This window comes from Haliaeetus albicilla, chromosome 24, assembly GCF_947461875.1.
Source record: "Haliaeetus albicilla chromosome 24, bHalAlb1.1, whole genome shotgun sequence".
Classification (NCBI taxonomy): domain Eukaryota; kingdom Metazoa; phylum Chordata; class Aves; order Accipitriformes; family Accipitridae; genus Haliaeetus; species Haliaeetus albicilla.
In genome coordinates this window covers 922,252-941,449 of record NC_091506.1, presented here as the reverse complement: position 1 = coordinate 941,449, position 19,198 = coordinate 922,252, and the positions used below count along the sequence as shown (strand labels likewise).

At 47.9% G+C, this 19,198-nt stretch overlaps 1 protein-coding gene across 4 annotated transcripts in view; it reads right to left on the bottom strand.

Annotated features, from left to right (window-relative positions):
• Positions 1-2,263: 2,263 nt before the first annotated feature.
• SRGAP3 (SLIT-ROBO Rho GTPase activating protein 3) overlaps positions 2,264-19,198 on the bottom strand; it is a 172,091-nt gene continuing 155,156 nt past the window's right edge. For 2 of the 4 annotated variants that reach the window (XM_069811759.1, XM_069811758.1), the window contains 10 exons: positions 18,306-18,366; positions 17,798-17,875; positions 16,572-16,706; positions 12,883-12,988; positions 12,380-12,607; positions 10,792-10,871; positions 7,659-7,839; positions 6,907-7,056; positions 6,211-6,538; positions 2,264-3,714 (listed from right to left, as the gene is read on the bottom strand). In XM_069811759.1, the coding sequence (XP_069667860.1) occupies positions 3,298-3,714; positions 6,211-6,538; positions 6,907-7,056; positions 7,659-7,839; positions 10,792-10,871; positions 12,380-12,607; positions 12,883-12,988; positions 16,572-16,706; positions 17,798-17,875; positions 18,306-18,366 (1,764 nt within the window). In that variant the 3' untranslated portion in view covers positions 2,264-3,297. Of the gene's footprint in view, positions 3,715-6,210; positions 6,539-6,906; positions 7,057-7,658; positions 7,840-10,791; positions 10,872-12,379; positions 12,608-12,882; positions 12,989-16,571; positions 16,707-17,797; positions 17,876-18,305; positions 18,367-19,038; positions 19,070-19,198 lie in introns of all 4 variants that reach the window. The other 2 variants (XM_069811760.1, XM_069811761.1) reach the window with 2 other exon arrangements.

Sequence of the window (19,198 nt, the reverse complement as noted above, 5' to 3'; positions counted from 1 at the left end):
GCCGCGTCCCCGCGGAGGGGCTGTGCCGGCGCCTCCGGACCCTCGCCCGGTGGGGCGGTGGGAGGCAGGGTGCTCCCACCGCCCGCTCACGTCAGCAACTCGGCCAAAAGTTTTCACAGTGAAAGCTCTGTGAACTCTCTGAAGCCTACAGTCTTTACGCCTTTAGAGAGGTATCGAGGATCAGGGTAAAGTTACTCATAAAACATGAGCAGGTTCCAGTTGTGATACTCCTACAATGTACGTGTTTCAATTCTGTGCCAAGTTAGCTTGCAGAAAAATACATTTCTTCCCTTAAATTTACAGTAGTTAAAACTACAATTTGAATACCGTATTAAAAAGGGGTAGTTTATTCTTCAACAAAACGTCCTGGTTTTCTTTTCTTTAAAAAAAAAATTAAAAAGGACTTTAAAAGCAATCACCCCCAGCAGAACGCAACTGTACAAAGGAAATCATGATGTGTACAGCTCCTAGGACATTAACTCCAAGCATTTGTTCTGGTGCTCAAAAAGGCACTTAAAGATAAGAAAACAATGGTATTAAAAACCCACAACAAAACGAAACAAAGGAAAATGAAAGGCAATAATTTAACAGAAAGACACTGGAACTTGTACCGTATCTCCAAAAGTAAGAAGGGAGGAAAAAAAAGAAAACCCTAATAAACATGGTTTTGCTATCAAGTCATCTTTGAAAGTATATAAAAAAACCAGAAGACTGGCAAAGTGAATGTTCTCCAGGAACTAAATGGAAAAAAAAATAATAATTACTGGCAACGAATACACAGCTCTCGTGCCAAATGGGTTCCTTCCCTCCCCCTAAAAGCACATTTGCTGGTTCATTACTAGACCAGACTGACAGACTGTTTGAACATCTGCTGCCCGTAATGACAGAGGCATTGACCTCAGGGTTAGCCTAAGTTAGGAAAGGGGGGGAAAATTATGAAGAAAAATAAACATCAATATGAACCAATTGTGGTAATTACAAATGTCAACAATGTTAATAGACAAGTACATAAACACCATTTCCCCTTACAGCATTATACGGAGGAACAATGACAGAATCACTACATACAGTACTTCTCCCCCACTGTACACTGAAAGGTTAGCTTTGCGGCTTTGTTTTTTTATCTCTTTTTTTATTACCATTATTATTACTGGGTTTTATTTTTACATTGAGCTACCTACTAAGTGCAAAGATTTGGTGAGTGGCATTGGCTTTCATCTAATCTTAGCCTATTTTTTGTACAGTTTACATGTTAACAGTTACTTTCCAGCATTTAAGCAAGTACAGCAATATATATACACGGACTGGCAGGGGCAGGAGCCGGCCAGGAGCGGGGTGTGTAAGGGACACATGCTTGTGCGCTGGGCGCAGGAGCAAACAGCAGCTGGTCCCGCTGGGTCTGCGACGCCGGGTCTGCGACGCCGGCTCCATACCCGGCACGTGGGGGTACCCGGGGGTACCCGCCGCCTCGCCCCAGCTTGGGGCGGCTGCGCCCACGGACGCGTTCGGGTGAGCTCCCCGGCTGAGACGCGGGCTGCGGCAGGAGCGGTGGGCTCAGTGCCCCGGCCAGCCCCGCCGCTGCCTTCTGGAAGTTGGGCTGCTCCTCCAGCCGCCTGCGAGCTGGGGTCTGCAGCGGTGCTGGAGGGAGGAGGAGGATGAAGGAGGGAACAGAAACAAGCCCTGGGCAGGGGCAGGTGACTGCTGGATGAGGCAGGAGGGCTCGCTAGCTTCTTCGCCCAGGGACAGACAGAACAGCAGAAATCAGAGATAGCAGGAAGAAAGGATGAAGATGAAGGAGCCATTAGTGCAGCTCTTCTATGCAGCTGAAGAGACTCACCATGGCCCGTTTCACGGTGGGGCTGTACGTGATCATGTGGAAGTGACCAAATTAAACCACGGGTCATTGCATGGAAATCTGTACAAGAAGAAAAAAAACTGCAGGAGAAGCACAGAGTGTCTTGAATTCAGCGCTTACAGAAGAGACTTCATTATCAGACAAAGTACCATGCAATCCCCAGCTCTTTCTGCGTATTTTTTCTCTGGGTTAAATGTTCAGAGGAAAAACAAAATGTAGATTCTTTTGCATAAACTCAAACTGTTGTATTTATATAGTACAGTACAGAAAGTGCAAAATATCACCCCATCAGATCGGTTCCGTATCTGATATGGTCAAATATGGCTCATGCTTTTCATGCAAGAAGATGCAATCTGAATCAAGACCCTCATGTACTGCTGTGCAACTTCAAATAAAGGAACGTTGTCGTACCAAAGCCTCCTCGCCTGTTTAGTCCCATCTGTTGAGACATCATTAGGTTTTTTTAAAAAAAAGAAAGAAAAAAAAAAGAAAAAGAAGTGTGTGGGGAAAGGGAAATGAAGCATCTCAAAACTCTGTAAGTTACTCTATTTATGCTTTACCACAGGTTTGTCACTAGTCCTTGTTCATTCTGAAATCTTCAAGAAAATCGGAGTTCTGTGGACCCCATGGTGCAGGCAGGGCAGCACTGTGCCCCGGTGCAGCAGCAACGTCCTCCTCCCTGCGTGAAGCCAACTGAGTACACCTCATTTTCTGTCCCCGCTCCTGCCGGGTGCCGCTGGCCGGGGCGTCACAGCACACATGAAAACGTCTCGGGATTCAGCTTGAAAAGACACTCCAGCCAGCCTGACACACACTGGCATTTATGAATTTCCAGCTCTTCTCCATAGGCCAGCAGTGAACAAAACCCACTGTATCTACCCTCTGCCCCCCACCCGCCTTTTTTTTTTAAATGCCACGAGGTGCAGAAAATAAATTCCAGGATTGGCCTTGTATTGCTCGACGCACAGCTGCTATGTATCTCCACGCACACACACAAATAGCCTGGGAAAAAAATCCAAATCAACCCAACATCTCTAGAGAGGACATTTCAGAGCCAGTTTCTGAGGTAAATCTACTTTTTTAAAAAAGTCACCGAATTCTGTACACTTATTTTTTTTAATATATACTTCTACATATAGCGTGTATTCTCCAGTGCCAACACATAGACCCGCCGTCTCCTCCTGCCGTAGGACTGCAAGCTTGGGAAGTGTTACTGCATGGACGGGCGTGTGTGTGCACACATATGTACATACACACACACACATACACTTATGTACAATCAACCATCAGGCCTAGGCTACACACTTGTTCCCCTTTTGGAGAGGTTCCTCTTGAGCACGGTTTTGACTTCCCGCTTGGCCGAGCGAGGCTTTGCCGAGCTGCCGGCCCTGCTCCCACCATCCAGGCGCTGGCTCTCCCCGCCGCAGTCCCCGCGCTCCAGCCTACATGGTGCCCGATTTATCCGTCGAGCTGCTGGGGAAGAGCTTCTCGGTGGGGGTGACGGCGGGGCTGCCCACCCCTGAGCTGCTGCTGCTGCTGGAGCGGTGCTGCACCACCGGCCGCACCGGCCGCATCGGCGGGGGCCGCAGCTGCGCCCCGGCCAGCCGGGCCGACAGCGCCGGCTTGAAGGTGGTCATCATCTCTGTGGTGGAGCTGCTGCTGCGCCGCATGGCAGCGTCGGGGTCCCGGATCAGGATGGTGTGGAGGGGGCTGGCGGGCTCCGAGTTGGCAGCGCCCATCGGGGGGTTCTTCATGGGCTCCAGCGTGTCCAGGACCACGTCGGGGGCCTGCTTGGCCGTGTTCTGCCTCTCCAGCTCCCGCAGTTCGTTCAGCGCCGTGCTCATGGTCTTCTCGATATCCTGTGAACGCCACCGACAAAGGGGTATCAGCACCGTGCCACAGCATCAACCCACTCTCCTGCACCCCACCCGTGGAGATGCCCCCCGTCCTGGCATGTGTGTTTGTCTGTGTGGGTCTCTGACCTAAGACGGGGCCTCCAGGCAAAGCAGGAGCTTTGGGAGAAGATGTAAAGCCCAAACGCTGGCTGTGCAAAGGTGCCTCACGTCTCCCAAGTCAACAGGAGTTTGGTCGCCAGCTCCAAAGGGAGCAGGCTCCGAGCACCACAAGTGATGGGGTGAACATCAGCCTGTCCACATCTCCAACGAGACAGGGCATCTCCACGCTCCCCTGCAACACTGAGGCTGGTTTCTCCCCAAAAAAGGAGGTCCTGCAGCCTCCATCTGATGTACAAGAGCTCTGCTGTCCCTGTGCCTACAGGGCAATGGGCACACGTGGGGACAGAAACACACAGGGATGTATGCAGAGTAAGCAGCACGATGGCTGCTCACCATAAATAGGAGAGAGGCAGCGACAATGCCTCTCCTTGCTTGCAGGGAGGGACCCGAGGTGAGACCGGCCCGAGCCCCTCACCACCTGCCCACCTCTGGTCATGTCTCCTAGGCACGGATCCCATGGGTCCGTCCACAGAGATCCTCCACAAGGTGAACCCAGTTGAACTAGAAGCGTCCATTTAAAGGAAATTAGCTAAATTGCCTACAACAGTAGTGCTGATAGTCTCATTCAGAAATAGAGAGGCCCTAGTCTGACTTCACTTAAATCCACCTTAACTGAATTAAGGCCACTAACTCAGAAAGAGACCATTTGAAAAGTGATTTAAGGTAACTGAATCGATCGTTTAAAAAGTAGCTCTAGTTAACTCTCCTCGCTGTCCTTCTGTAGACAAGTCCTTAATTTTATAATGCATACAAAACGCTTGGTGAGCCTCAGATAATGTTCAGAGGATCAGCAGAAGGGAAATGATTATCAAGTTAGCTCCAATTAATTCTACTAAGCTGTTCAGATAATGAGTGAAAATATTCACCGAGAGCTAAGCCTCAGGACTACCAGTCCAGCAGCTCTACAGACTTCAAGGTATTTATATCAGCTGAGCGAGAATCTTTTTCAAGGTTTAAAAAAACAACCCAAAGCCCCAAAACCCAAGAAAATTGTGCATATCATGCTCTGTCCTCAGCATTCACCCGTCCCTCTGGAGGCTCCCGGACCCCACAGCCTTGCACTGCACCTGGGGAACGTGGCCCCGGTGTGCCATGCTACTGGCCATCAGCCGAGCCCGGGGACTTTGTGCATGCTGTTATCCTGTCCCAAGGTGGATGTGGTGCCTCAGCTCGAGCCATCGCTCAGGGCACGTGCTGTGCTACGACCGTAACTTTGTAAATTGATCACACCAAATGCAAGCTCTTGATGGACAGAGAAGCTGGGTAGCGTGCTGCAGAGCAAGAGAACAAGGAGCGTGGCTGGTGGAAAAGCAAACAGGACAGTAAGAGTTCTTCCTTTCTGCAATCATCATTAATTATCCCACCGAAAGCAGCTGATTCAACACATAATAGCCTGTCAAACCCTGTGGCACACGAGCTGCTGCCGGGTGGAGGGCAGCAGTCTCACCAGCAGCTACACCCCTCCGCCTGGGCATCACCCACCGTCCCCCAGCTGCTGCTCCTGCCGGAGGGTGGCACGAAGCAAACTGCCAGCAAACTGCTGAAATAGGGGATGGTGAACAGCCTGTACACGGTGCTCCCAGCCCCTGAACCAGCCCAACCCATGGCTGTTTGGACACATCCACAGGGACTGTGCCTGAACTATGTGGTCCCAAAGAGGCTGGGGAAATCCTGCCGCCTGCTCCATGAAGGGACTGTTCTCCGAGATGTTAACAGGTTTGGTATAACTTGACTGATACCTGGCTGGGGGCCTCCTGCCAGCAGTAGGGAGAGGAGACCTGCAGGCTGTGCTGGAGGTAACATGAATTTAATGAGCACTATGGAACCAATGGCCTAGTGTGATGCCAATGATGTTGCATGGCTGGAGGTGTCACACTGAGATTAGACTAACATTTTCAGGTCCCAGCTACAAGCAGTCAGTGACAAACCTGAAGCACCTTTCTCCAAATATCCAGCATCAAATGCTGATTTGGCAAATCCAGTTTTCTCCATCTAAGCTTCTTATGGAGCATCAGATGAAGATAACGCGCTTCCCTCCCTGCGGGAGGTGAGAGCTGCCAGTGCATTTTGGTGGTGGATCGAACGTTTCTGTCTATTGCTTCAAAGAATGCTCCAAAGGTTTGTGGAAGGAGGCAGTATCTTTTATTAGACCAACCGATAGTTGGAAAAGCAGGCAAGCTGTTGGCTGCTCATTTTTATCTTTAAACCATCGCAGCTACAACAGCACTGTAATTCTGAAGTGCGTTGAGATGGAAGGGGCTCTGCGGTGCAACCCAAGTGACCTTTATTTTATAGCCTCTCGATCCCTGGGCACCGAGAGCCACTTCACAACCCTCTTACCTCAGCAAGTGCTTCTGCTTCTAGAGATTTCTGATCTCCGAGACTACTGTGTCTAGTCGATCCACAGGTCGATCTCAGCGGGTGGCCATCAGACAAGGCCTTCCTGTCTGGGAAATTGATGCTGCCTGCACTGCCGAATGTCGCCATTCTGCGCTTTTCAGGACTCTCAATCCTGCCCCTGTTAAGAGGTATTTTGTGGGGGCTGCTAGGGCAGGCCGCTGCTCGAGGAGGAGTGTCTATGCCAGGACCCATCCCTCGGGGTGGGCTGTGGGTGTCCCCCCCACTTCGACGGCGAGGGATAGCTGCACCGTCAGACCTCAATCTCACTCTGCAAAGAATCCATCACAAGACTAGGTCACTGTCCGTCAGACTGAAAGCATTTGGTTGCATGCTGTAAGACAATTGCTCAGCTCTGAGAGTTCAGATCAAACCAAACTCGAGCCTTTCAGCTCCAGAAGACTAAGGCAAGAGGGAAGACAGACATTTTAGCCAGTGCCAAGAAAGGGACAGCATAGTACCTTCTTTACTTGTTAAGATCTACATTAGCAATGCACATGAAAATCCCCTCCATGCTCATATTATTCTGCAGTGCTTACTGAAGCCTTCCCTTCTGTCTTGCCCTACACCACACACAGACTCTCCCCGCACGTGACAGCAACCACCTCTGTGTTCATAGGAGAATGAGAGTTTTCCTACCGGCCCATTACTCCCCCAAAGCCATAGTCCACAATATGATCCGTCGGAGACTGGATGTCGTTCTTGGAAGAGGCTTTATCATCCAGCAGTGGTCCGCTGCTTGCCTCACTGTCCGCCTTCTGACTCAGGCTGTCGGAGAACGCATCATCCCTAGGAAAAGGAGACCTCCATGAGCTAACAGGGCCCTGCCCCAGGAGAGAGGCGAGGGCCCAGCCACAGCAGGGATCTGAACATCACCACTTCAGCAGCTCCAGACTTTGTTAACAAAGGGCTGGACCAAGGCCACCACTTCAGACAGTACCTAGAGCTTGGAAAAAGCGAGCATCATGTCTCCCTATCAACCTGTGCTGTAGTTGCCATTTTAATGAATCCAGGTACAGTACTTGTAACAGAAGTGGCATCTGCGAAGGACCCTGGGATCTGCCTACAGGCCAGCTGGGCACTGAACGGTGCCAGGTCAAGGTACAGAGGTGGCAAGGCCAATATTAAGCCTGGGTCATGCCACTTTGAGAAGTCAGTGATAGATGGGGTTCAGGCACACTGAGGTATAATATTTAGTGCTTGGCTTTATCAGCTTGAACAAGAAACTATCTGAGCCAATACATGGTGAGGCAGATGCAAACAGATCCAGATTTCCCACCAAAGTCATTAAACCTGGGAAAATCTGACCACCTATTTTAGGTGGCTAAAGATGGACCTCATGTAATTACGTGATTTTAACACCCTGGATCAACACATGCCACTTTACTTACATGTCCTGCACCACAATGTACTGGTGGGGGATGAGGCCATCCACACCATTATGTCTCCCTTCCCACCAGTCTTCTGATGCCCGATGGTACAGGAGGAGCGAAGCTCCTTTCTTAAAGGACAGCTCTCGTGGAGATCGTCCAATGTAGTCAAACTTTGCTATGGCTTCAATCTGCTCCACTTCTGCAAAGGAGAGAAGGACAGATAGAGAAAAGCTTAGTTCAACAATCACAAGGGCACAATAGATCCTAGAAAGAGATATCTCACCAGAACAGCAGTAGTGCTGCTGCCCTAGCTTCCCGAGAGCATCTTACACTGAGCACAAACCATCTTATTTTTAGACTGATCAATTCTTTTTGTTCTTCCAGCCTTCCTGGAATTTCTCACAGACTCACAAACTACCAGCAATTACAAAAAGCTACAAACCAGATGGGGAGTAGTTGAAATTTCCCTGTGTGCATATGGCATCATCACCCGCACTCTCATTTTCTACCTATAAAGTGATTTCTTCAGTTGCAGAACCCCATTATCCTCCAGACTGGGATCTTGTTAAGCTGTGTCAGATACTGTGATCAAAGCCCCGCTTACCTTCTCTTCCTTTCCTTATCCTGGAGACAGTTTTGCCTGAATTATTGATGAGTAACGAATCCCCCTTTGGGGATCCCCATAGAAATGATGATACTGGCTCTGGCCAGGCAGCTGTTCTGCATCACACCCCCACATCTGCAGACCTTCCAGCACTCTACCTCACTGCTTCTCCACTTTTTCTAATTTAAGCTCTACCAAACACCAGGGATTCACAAATTGGGAGCTCACAGGGCCTGAAATTCAAGAGGGCTGAGGCAGGACTTCACTTTGGGAGGTTGTGAGCACACCAGGAGCCTTTGAGGCCCTGGCCGAGGGCATCACAGCAGGGGATGCTGGTGCACCCAAAGAGGAGCCTGGTTGGCGCCAAGGAGCCCGTGGAGGAGCCCAGCTCTTCTGCAAATCTGTTTCCAGCTGGGAGCACTGAATCCCAGAGAAACCACTGCAGTGATTGCAAGGCAGCGATGGCACTTCTCTCCTCACTGGCAAGAGCAGACTGCACTCTGCCTCACTTTGCTCTGAGACAGGGGTGAAAAAGCAGGCTGCCACCACTCAACTACCTCTAGCCCCTATGGGAGCCAGCAAGCAAGCAGTTAACATACCTTGATAGTTTGAGACACCTGATCATTTTAAACCCCACCTGGAGACTGGCAGACAGGTGATGACAAAGCTAAACAGGGCAAATATGCCCAGTTCCTCCAGATCTGCCACATTCTCATTAGAACATGAAAACTTGCTCTGCTCCGTCTGCCTCGTCACTAACCACAGGCTCAGCATCAGCAGCAATCAGGATGCGACCCCTCACTCTGCTCAGTGACAAAATCCACACAGAGGAGGAGATACCGGAGGAAGACGTGGGAGATGCTGAATCAGACCCCTGCCCCCTTCCTCGCCTCATGTGGGACAGGACAGGTCACTTCAGCAGACTGATTTTCCCCAGCTTAAAACACACATCTGCATCAACACAAGCAGCAGGGTGCTTGGGAGCACTACAGCAGGATCAGTGAGGAATGCTCTGGAGGAAATGGAGTCGGGGAGGCTACCAGGAGGGCTTTCACAGCCCTGATAAAATATTGAGCTTCCCAGCAGGGAGGGTTCACGGGGCAAGGAAGAGGGGAATAAGGAATATGTGAATTCACAAAATAAAGCTGCTCCTCTTCTCTACGCTTGTAACACAGTTAATCACCCAGGAACTCCAATCAGAGCTATTAATGTGACCACCCAAGCATAAAATTGGCTAAATGGCAGCTCGCTCTCCTTCATCTTCTAGTCCTGTCGGCTCCTGTCTGTAGCTGAAAGCAGGTCCTGAGCTGTCCGGCCCAGCTGCGCCCTTCCCCTCCTCCCCGCAGTGCCGGCCAGCCGGGCAAGCCCTCCCGCCAGCTGCCAGCCTCGGAAGGTGTCAGCGCAGGACGTGTCCAAGGAAATGGTGGCCATCAGGAAAGCAGAAGAGGCATTCGGCTGCCCGGTGCCCTTCCGCACAGCAAAGTCCTGCCATTAAATGATGTCGTGGGGTTGCACATTCACCGTCCCTCAGCTGTGCCGTGCCGGGTCTCCCGGACTCGCCTCTGGGTGCAGGAAGTGCAGTGCTTCCTCCTGCTTCGGTACCGCGTCCTGGAGCAAACACGCTTCTTGACCAGCTCTGCTAGCACCCCCGTTTCCATGCTCGCCTTTGTGATTGCCACGAGCTTCAAAGCTTTTACCGAGAGCCCATATGTGAAACTCCAAGCTGGTTTACGCAGAGGTGCAGGCAGACAGGAGCTTACAGAAAGCCGGACCTGAGCCTCCTCCAGAGCGTTACACAACACTGGTGATGCACCCAGTTGCAAGGGATTCACACCCGGCTGCACCCATCCACGCGGTCCTGGCTCACAACAAATCCTGCTTCGCCCTCTGAAGCTGGCCAGCTCCACAGGCCTGACATGAGGAAAAACGAGCAGGCAGGTACTGTGTCACCAAAGGAAACAGAACTGACCGTGGCTTGCTTGAATACAGGGGCACTGAGTTTCTGCCAAGGAGATGGCTGCTTGACAGGGGATTATCCACAGCCTCATAAAAGCAGCTGAAAGACCCCCTCACTTCAGAGTGCTCCCAACGGGGCCACTGATGTTCACTGTTTTCCCCACAGTGCATCCAAGGGCCCGCAGCAAACAGAGCTGATCCCCCCCACGTCAGCCCCCCATCTCCCCTCCTGTTCTCATGAGCCATTTCATGCAGCGCGTCCTCACCATCGTGTGGCATGTAAGCACAGATGATAAGGAGAAGGAAAAAAAAGTCATATATGGGATTAATGGAATCTCATAGAACAGCTCCAAAAAGCAACCCGTGTATCCTGCCATGGAGTCAGACCACTGCAAAGGTCCCTGCACAACCTATACACAACATTTATTAACATGCATATTCATTACTAAGCACACAAAAACATCAACCCCCACTAAAGTGTCAGATATTAGTTGAGGCCCTAATCTGATTAGAAGCGAAGTGCACACTGCTTTCCTGCATGCACAGCTCTTCTAACAGACCCGATTTTCTGCTGCTCACATCTGTGCTCACCATCATCACTGGTGTGTGGCTCCGTGCCGTTGTCATGGTCAACTTCATCGATGGTGCCTGGCTCGCTGTGTGGGCTGTCACTGAAATAAATACACCATGCTTTCAAAGAAAGAACGAGATTCTGTTCCTAAGGTACTTAGCAAAAGTAAGTTGTTCAGGGAAATTCTAGTCCCAGTGACACTGGAAAAAGTTATGATTTTAGTTTTCATAGGACTGAGATGGTCATTTTAAATCACAGCAGATCTCTGAACTTGCTTTGAGAACAGCAGACACTCACACCTTGATCTTCAGGCCCAGAACGTCACGTTCTGTTGCTTGTGCATCTTACTCATATTTGGCAAAACAAATGTAAAGTGATACCAAGTTAAAATGCTCCACTCACTCATTCACAATGAGTTTTAGCATTTTATCCTGTCCTTGCATCAGTAAGAATGGTGGCAAGTGATCAGCTTCAGGGAAGATTATGCCTCAGAAATGTATAGAGCTTGCACACAACCCAGTTCAAGTCTGTTATAAATACCGGTTTGTTAAAACTCAGATCTGAATGTCAGTTTAGAATTCCAGCATCCTCCAGACAAATGGGCAATATCACCTACACTTCTAACGTGGGAGTTTGTTTATGGAGTTTTCCTATCCTGCGTATACCAAGTAGGGCAAATTGTGCACTAGAAAGATGCGATGCAATGCAACTGCACACGGCTGATCCCATCCACAGCTAATGCAAACTCATCTGTCCTCTAACACTGACAAAACAAAAGGAACTGGTAGGTTCAGGTTAACTTCGGGCTAAGAGATTTCATCCAACTAGCAAATTATCATGGAACTATGAGACACTACTCAAAAATTCCAGCCAAGGAGGAATTTGGTTAGAATTGACTTAAAATTCTGTTTTGCTCTCAACACACTTCTGTGAATCTGCAGCTAAAATATTTTTTTTATAAATATTAATATTCCTATTGGAAACAATTGTCTCCTGAAGTTTTTACTGAGGTTTATAATGCTGAGTCAGCACGAGAAAAATGAAAAGAAAAACTCAGTGAAATTGCCTGTTTTCACCAGCAAGGCTAAAATGAAAAGCAAAGCTGACATATATAAGTAGAGACTAATTGGTTAGATGTGCAAAATCCTCTTAGTTTTATGAAGGTATTTATAACTAAGAACCACACAGACAGCCTGGTATGGAGTAAGATTCTTAACCAGTGTAAAACAGCACAAGCATATCAAATACTTATCAACTGCATACCTAATTCATAATGTTTAACCGGAATAAATGCAAAAGGGCATGCCCCTTCTGCAAAGGGGCAAATTCACTAGCACTGTGCTCAGCCTGGGCTCAGCTGCCCTGAATACTAAGTCTGAACTTCCCCCAAAGCTGTCCTCACACCTCATCCTCCCAGGGATCTGCTCCCAAGAGCCCTTTTCCTACGCTTGGGTGAGCTGGGGTCAATTCTCTGTCTACCAGGAATCAAGCCAAAACCCTGCATTTTGACACAGGTTCACTCTTAACGTACAGTGCCAGAAGATAACCCTAACAAGGGGATCTGGCTTTAAGTTCTGCAAACGATGAAGTCCTGCTCCCGCTCCTTACCAGTACTCCTCCCCTCCAGTCATGCACTTCTCGTAGACAGGTCCTTCCAGCTCTCTGTGGCTGGGGAAGATGCCCTCATGATTAATGATGATGGTTTTGATGACCTCATTGACATGGGCTTGGCAGGACACCGGATCCTGCCCATCTGGAATGTGCATCAGAGTAGGCCCAAAGCAGATGGCCAAGTTGTAGGGATCCATCATGTTCTCATCGCTGTACTGTGACAAGCTGCAAGCACAAGCGTTAGGGAGGTGCGGTGCTGACTTTCCCCGCTCACTTAGAAAAGTCTCCCACCAACAAACCCCCATCACGCAAAAAAGCAATCATCACTGAACTGTACACCTTCCCTGAACACACAGCCATGGCTAGGCAAGGCTGAGGAAGGAGCAAAATACAACTCTCCATGGCAATACCAAAAAGGACTCATGCAACAGAGACAGGGAAGCCCTGAAAAAAAGGAGGGCAAGGAGAAACTAAGTGAAAGAGGAAAAAAAAACACTCACTGATTAAGGAAAGCAAAAAGATATCTCATGACAACGATGACAGCCCGGGGCAGAGTGACGATGATTTGCTGGATTTGGTGCACTCTCTCAGTGGGGTTCTCGATTTCTGGAAGACATGGATAGAAAGCACATCTTTAAACCTTCTCAGGACGAGACAACACGGCACCAGAGGGACTCGTTCCGGATCTAGTAGCCCACTATGCAAGGAAAACAATAGCCCGTTTCCAGATTTGACCCACTAAGGTTTGGCACTAAGGTCCAAGAAAAGAATCTGGGCATAGTTCTCTTCCACAGGTGAATTCATATCTATGTTCAGATTCAGTATAAACATCCATGGTTTTATTTTTAAAGTAACTGTTCATGCATTATTTAGTTCATTCCTCAACAACTATTTTTCAACGGCTTTAGTCAATATGGCACTGGAAAATGGAGCACTGCTTGGTTCTCCAGTGCAGATTTCAAAATGAGGTTTTTATTCACATTACTCTTACGGATTAACCATCAGGTCCTTCTGAGCCCTTCTGCTCCAGTCTCCCACTGGTCTCAGTGGGAATTTAATCTGAATCGATTCCAAGTCAGCACTTTAAGATTCAATTCTCTCTATAGCAGTGCACAAAGCCCACAGCTGCTATCAGAAACCAGCTTCCTTCTGTAGGAAGCAGGTGACATAGAGCTATCTTGCTTTCAGCGCCAGCTCACTCGCCCGGGGACCCTGTCCTGCCCCCCCGCCCTCCTGCAGCCCCGCACCCAGAGGATGCGAAAGCCCCCGTGCAGCAGCAGCCTCCTCCGCCTGCAGAGCTGCGAGAGCCCCGCTCCACCACCGACCTGCCCGGGGGGCTCAGCGCCGTCCTGCAGCAGCTGGCAGCACATGCCAGCCCCCAAGGCTACGGGGTTTTTAAGCTAGTATCTGCTCAATATGTTATGTAGATAGTTAATCCTGTGGCTTTTATTTTACAGAAAGCAGACAAAGAGTACCAAAGCTTTCCTGAGAGCAGTCGGCCTCAGATGCATGGAAGAGGTGCTTACTTTACTATGCTGGCTCAAACTTTGACATTTGCTAATTGTAATAAAATTCACTAAAAAGATGTAGCAGGCCTGCCATTTGTTCAAAATTCTGATCAAAATTTGGCTTTGATACAAAGATGGAAATCTTTATAATATTTAATTTTGGAAATTTTTCCTTTTAAGGAATGTATTGATCCCCTGTTATTGCTTACTGGGTTCTTTACTTCTTCAGTTTGGTTTCACTTAAGAGGACGTTTGTAAAAAAAAAAAAATCAAATAAATAAAAACTGGATAAAACCCTACAACAATAGATATCTGTTCCAAAACCCAGAGGAAGAAATTGTCTTGAAGCACTTGCCTTTTTTCATGTAGCAAAATGTTTCAACTGGCTGTAACTCAGAAGAATTAATGGAGTAATCATCAATCACTCTACAATACAGGCACAACCCTGAATGAACCTTTGCAAACAAAGTGCCTTTTCTATCCTCCTATTTCTCATGTGCATTTGAGAAATGCTTCCATGTAAACTGTCAGTCCCTCACAAGCAAAAGGAAAAGCCAGCCTTTCATCTGCCACCAGCAAGCCTGGCTTCCCCATCACATCGGCAGGGAATGATGTGGCTCTGCAGCTTCCAGGGGCGCTCAGAGGCCCTGCGACATGCGCAGCAGCACCTGCTGCAAAAACCTCGTTCAGAATACCTTACCAGGCACCAAGGGAAATCAAGGTGGCTTTGTGATGCACTGCGGTGGAGAGCCCAGACAAACTGCTCGGCTGCGTTTAACCTTTCCACCATAATTACAAAATGAGACAGAACATCCTACAGCAAGGGTGGCATTTTACTGAGCAGTGGTTCTCAAAGAAAGAAGGTTTCTTCAATCTGTTTAGGTTGGGACACCTATTACACAGCCTATATTTATGTGGCAGAAAATCAGATGCACTTAAGGTCAGATTTTTAATGGGAACGAGGCACTTCATTTAAAATCTATCCTTAATCAAAAGGTAGCAACAGCAGCAGGAAAAGAAAGGAAAGATGAGGAAAAGGAAGATTCTTGCTAAAATAAAAAAAAAAAAACAGAGAAAGAAAGAAAAGAATACTATCCAGAAAATTAACAGATTATGTTTGCAATGAAAAGCTCCCAAAAGCTTAATAAATTGTGCAAATTGGCATTAATTAGGGATGGTTCCAAAGCACAAGCCTATCTGCAAGCATACAGACAGTCACATCACCAAGCACCAGGCTTATTTCCTGGCACCGAAGTGGACCCGTTCCCTTCTCTGGGGGCTGTGCCCGCTCAGGGTCCCTGCTCTGCCTGCTGCAAGCCCCTTGGGGAGGGCAGCCAGAGTGAGCACTGCAAGCCAGGCTAAAAATCCCTGTCCAGGGCACAAAACTGGTACAGAAACAGCTTCCTTTGTTTGCTGTGTTACAGGTGTGCTGCGCTGTTTTACACATCAAAACTGAAAGGCAACAGCAAATTTCCTAAAGCTACTATAGAAAACAACTGTTCTTGAAAAATAAGAGCACATTCTTCTCCTTCTGGAACAAGCCCATCCCTGTGTCATTCCCCTCTAGGTATCATCTGTCTGTCTTGACATCACTAAATCTCTAGCAGTTATGCACATTAAGAAGGGGGGAAGGAGCCATGAGCATTGAAAGCCAAACGAAGGACTTCAGCACATGTTCAGCAGTCAGTCTGCCTGAAGCTACCCACGTACCAAGACACTCGAACCCCCAAACAACCCCGACGCTTCTCCTGTAAAATAGTCATCCTGTAGCCAAAGCGCACAACACGCTCCTCCATCATCTCTGAAACATCAAATTCATTCTGTCTTCTTCCTTTCCCCCAGGGGAGTAATTTCCATGACTTGCCAATAAATAAATGTCATCACTACAAGGTACTGAGAGAAATAAACCCCAGCTGGGATATCTGTTTCTTCAGTTGCAGAGGAACAAGTGGAGCTGGGAGGGGAATTCAGGACAGAACAAGAAGAAACTAGACTCTCCCTGACATCAATCCCAGACCCTTCATGATTAAAATTGCTCAGCTTCTACCTCTGCTCACATCCCAAAGTACTTTCTGGTTTTCTTTGGGATGGGAAATGCACATAGCAAACACTTGGAGAACAGCTGATCGAGTGAGGGTGAAACCAAGTCTGCAGAGCCAAGGGTCAGAGAAGCTTTGTGAGTAACCACGAGTTATTGACCTTCACTACATTTAGTAGAAGGCACCAAGCTAAAGCAGCAAAACCCCTTTGGGTCCCAGGAGCCATAGCTGCATGACGCTTGATGGGCAGGCACAGGAACCACCATTCCCTACAGAGATCTGTGCAGGCAGGACAGCAGCCGACCCTGTTCAAGCAATTAACGACCCCTCATGCAACCCACAAATGTGTATACGGGCTTGCTGCATGTGCAGCCCACTGGCCTAAGCTTGGAGGTGACTCTCTGGTGATCCTCATGATACTAGGAAGACTTTAAAAGAGCCACAGCAAGATGTTTTACCTCTCCCTCACCTCCAGCACTGCAAATTCACACCCTTAATGTCTTTTCCTAGCAGCTTCCACTGCAGACCTATAACCTTTCTTACAGCCTAAGTTGCTATTAGCAAAACTCAGGTGTACTTACTCCCCGTTTATTGTTTCTTGTCCCACCCTATTCGCTGAGAAGAGCTGCCACATGTACTTACTTATAGTAGATATCAAATCTTGAAACCTTTCCTTAGGAAAGAGGGGGTTTTCCAGTCCTCGGAAATACAGCTTCAAGACTCCAGCCACTGAATTAATGTCACGTTCATTTTGATCATCAGCAAGGGGATCTTCACCTGCCCAGGGAAGAGTTTTTATTTCCAGCATTACTGTCAAGTTGGACTAACACAGCAAGTGTTTTTTACTAACTCAGCAGAAACCTAAAATTTCTATGCTATGCATTTTGCCAGCAAGAGGAGAGTTTAATAAGGCACCTGCTACACAGCATCATGCTGAGACATGCTATAGCCCTACCTACAAAAAACCAGTTTATTGTGGAGATTTTAAACCTTTCCGGAAGATGTTACTGTTCAGTTCTCCTTCACCGTTTCCAGCCCAGTGCATTTTTGCATTTACAGCAACAGCTCAGAGAGCTGAGCAGATCTGAACAATGGTGGGTGAAAGCCTGAGAAGACAGGCTTGGCTGGAGGATGCAATTATGCCTCTGGAATAGACTGAATGGTTCTGGATAGCATTGTGCTGACTTAAATCTATAAAGGGCTTTCAAAACCTAAGGGATTTGGATACTAATTCCTCTTAAATTGGATGTGCAAATCTGCCAGCCTTTGACAATCCCACCACTGCCTTATTCATTGGCCTGGCCACCTTCACCTCGATCCTTCCGATGCTGCTCAAAGATTAATGCCATGGAGGCCATTACCCCCATCTAGACTGCCCCTTTCACAGCTTCACCTTCACTCAGTGACAGCAGGATTGCTCTGCCCTGTCTTGCCAGCCTTTCACCTTCGATGTGATTTTCTCAACAGAATCACTGGCAACTCCACAACCGACACTGCCACCAGGTACACATAGGAGTGCTGCTCCTTCCTTGACAAACCGCTGCAGGAGGGAGGAAAATGGATCCCAAACAATTTTATGGCTCTCATCTGAGGCTTTCATGCTCTTAATTAATGACTGTGGAAAATACCTCTGCACCTACCCCTCCTTCTCATGCTCCTTCCCTAAGTGACTCTTTGCTATTGCTGCAGATACAATACTAAGATACCTAGAAGGGGATAGTTAAAACCTCCTCGTGTCTCGTAGCAGAAAGGCCTTTAGCACAGGCTTTACACAATGTCTAATGCATCCAGCACACACTGAAACTCCCATCAACAATCTCTGCTCCGACACAGTGTCCCAGCTGTAGCTGCACACCCTGGCAACACACCTCTCTCAAACGAATTCTTGATGTCGTTGACTTCCACCTGGGAGCCAGGGACTCTGAAAATGCCCTGCTGCTGAAGGCCTGGAAAAGAACAAAGTTTTAGAAAAGATCAAAGTTTTAGAAAAGATTTCTGTAACTGTTACATGGTACTTTCTGGTAAAGAACAGCAGAAACTAGGAGTCTGTGCACCCGGAAAGGCTCAGAGCAAGAAGGGGACAGCCTGCTACGATTCATTTCTGCTCATATTCTCCAATCAAGGCCGCCCAGATCAAAGTGTTGAAAGGGGTCCCGTTGGCCTGGGGCCTGAGCGAACAATTTAACCTGCGTAAGTGCTAACAAAACCTAAATATTTGCCAGTCATCCAATGCTACATCACGGCCAATGCCATTGTAATTATAACCTGAGCCCATGTAGGAAGGGCAGCGGGCATCTCTACTATATTTCACGGCTAATTACAACTACTTAATTTCCTTTGCAGAAAGTTTTTGTTGATATTACTGAATCAACTTACCGTACAAATTGATGTAACGAATGCAGCTTTCTACTACAAGTGGAATAGCCTGTCCTGAATCCTTCATGAAAGGAAAGGAAAAAGGAAAAAATTACTGGTTTATTGATAACAAGGCACAGGAAATGCATTAAAGATTGCAAAAACAGAGGTTGGAAAATCAGTGCCATTGAGTTTAGTAAGAGAACAGGCAAGAAAAGGAGGTGTTACACACATCAAGCCATCAAAAAGTGCTGAGTATGCTACGTGCGGTCAATTATGCACAAAAAAGCTTTCACTAAAGTGTGTGAAAGACTGCTGCTCACTATCTGGTTGAGACAGGGGACTGATGCAACAGGATCACAGCTATTCCATTTCAAAGGTGTAATGCTGAGCTGAAATAAAACTTGTGCTATACCTGTCTGATGAAATAAGCTTCCAGTAACAGAGCTTACAACAATATTTCCACCTCAAGAAAGAGCCATTGTCAGCAGATGCTAAGAAAAAAAAAAAACCAAAACACCACAGCATATGAAATGAACTACCTGTATCTGAACCTGCAATGGTTTTGGCTTTTGTTTCAAAGCTGCTTCTCTCCAGACCCCTCGTGGAAGGAGCTCAAGGGGCAATGTGAGCTGACTGCCTAAGCAGACATTTATTTTCCTTAGGGAAAAACTGGTTGTTTTTTTCCAGTAGAGTACTGTTGCATCTCTCTGGTTAATTTACTCCGCCTCGTAGACGGGCCTCTAGTAAATACCTGATTTCTGGTTCGCGCATTCCTCCTTCCTCTGAGAACACAAAAAAGCAGCAGAGCGGGGAAAAAAGAAAAGATTAAGCAAGGATAAGTTCAGTTAGAGGTAAGCATCTCTTTCGGAGGCCATGAACGCTCAAATGCAATGGCAGCTTAGCAAGGTCCA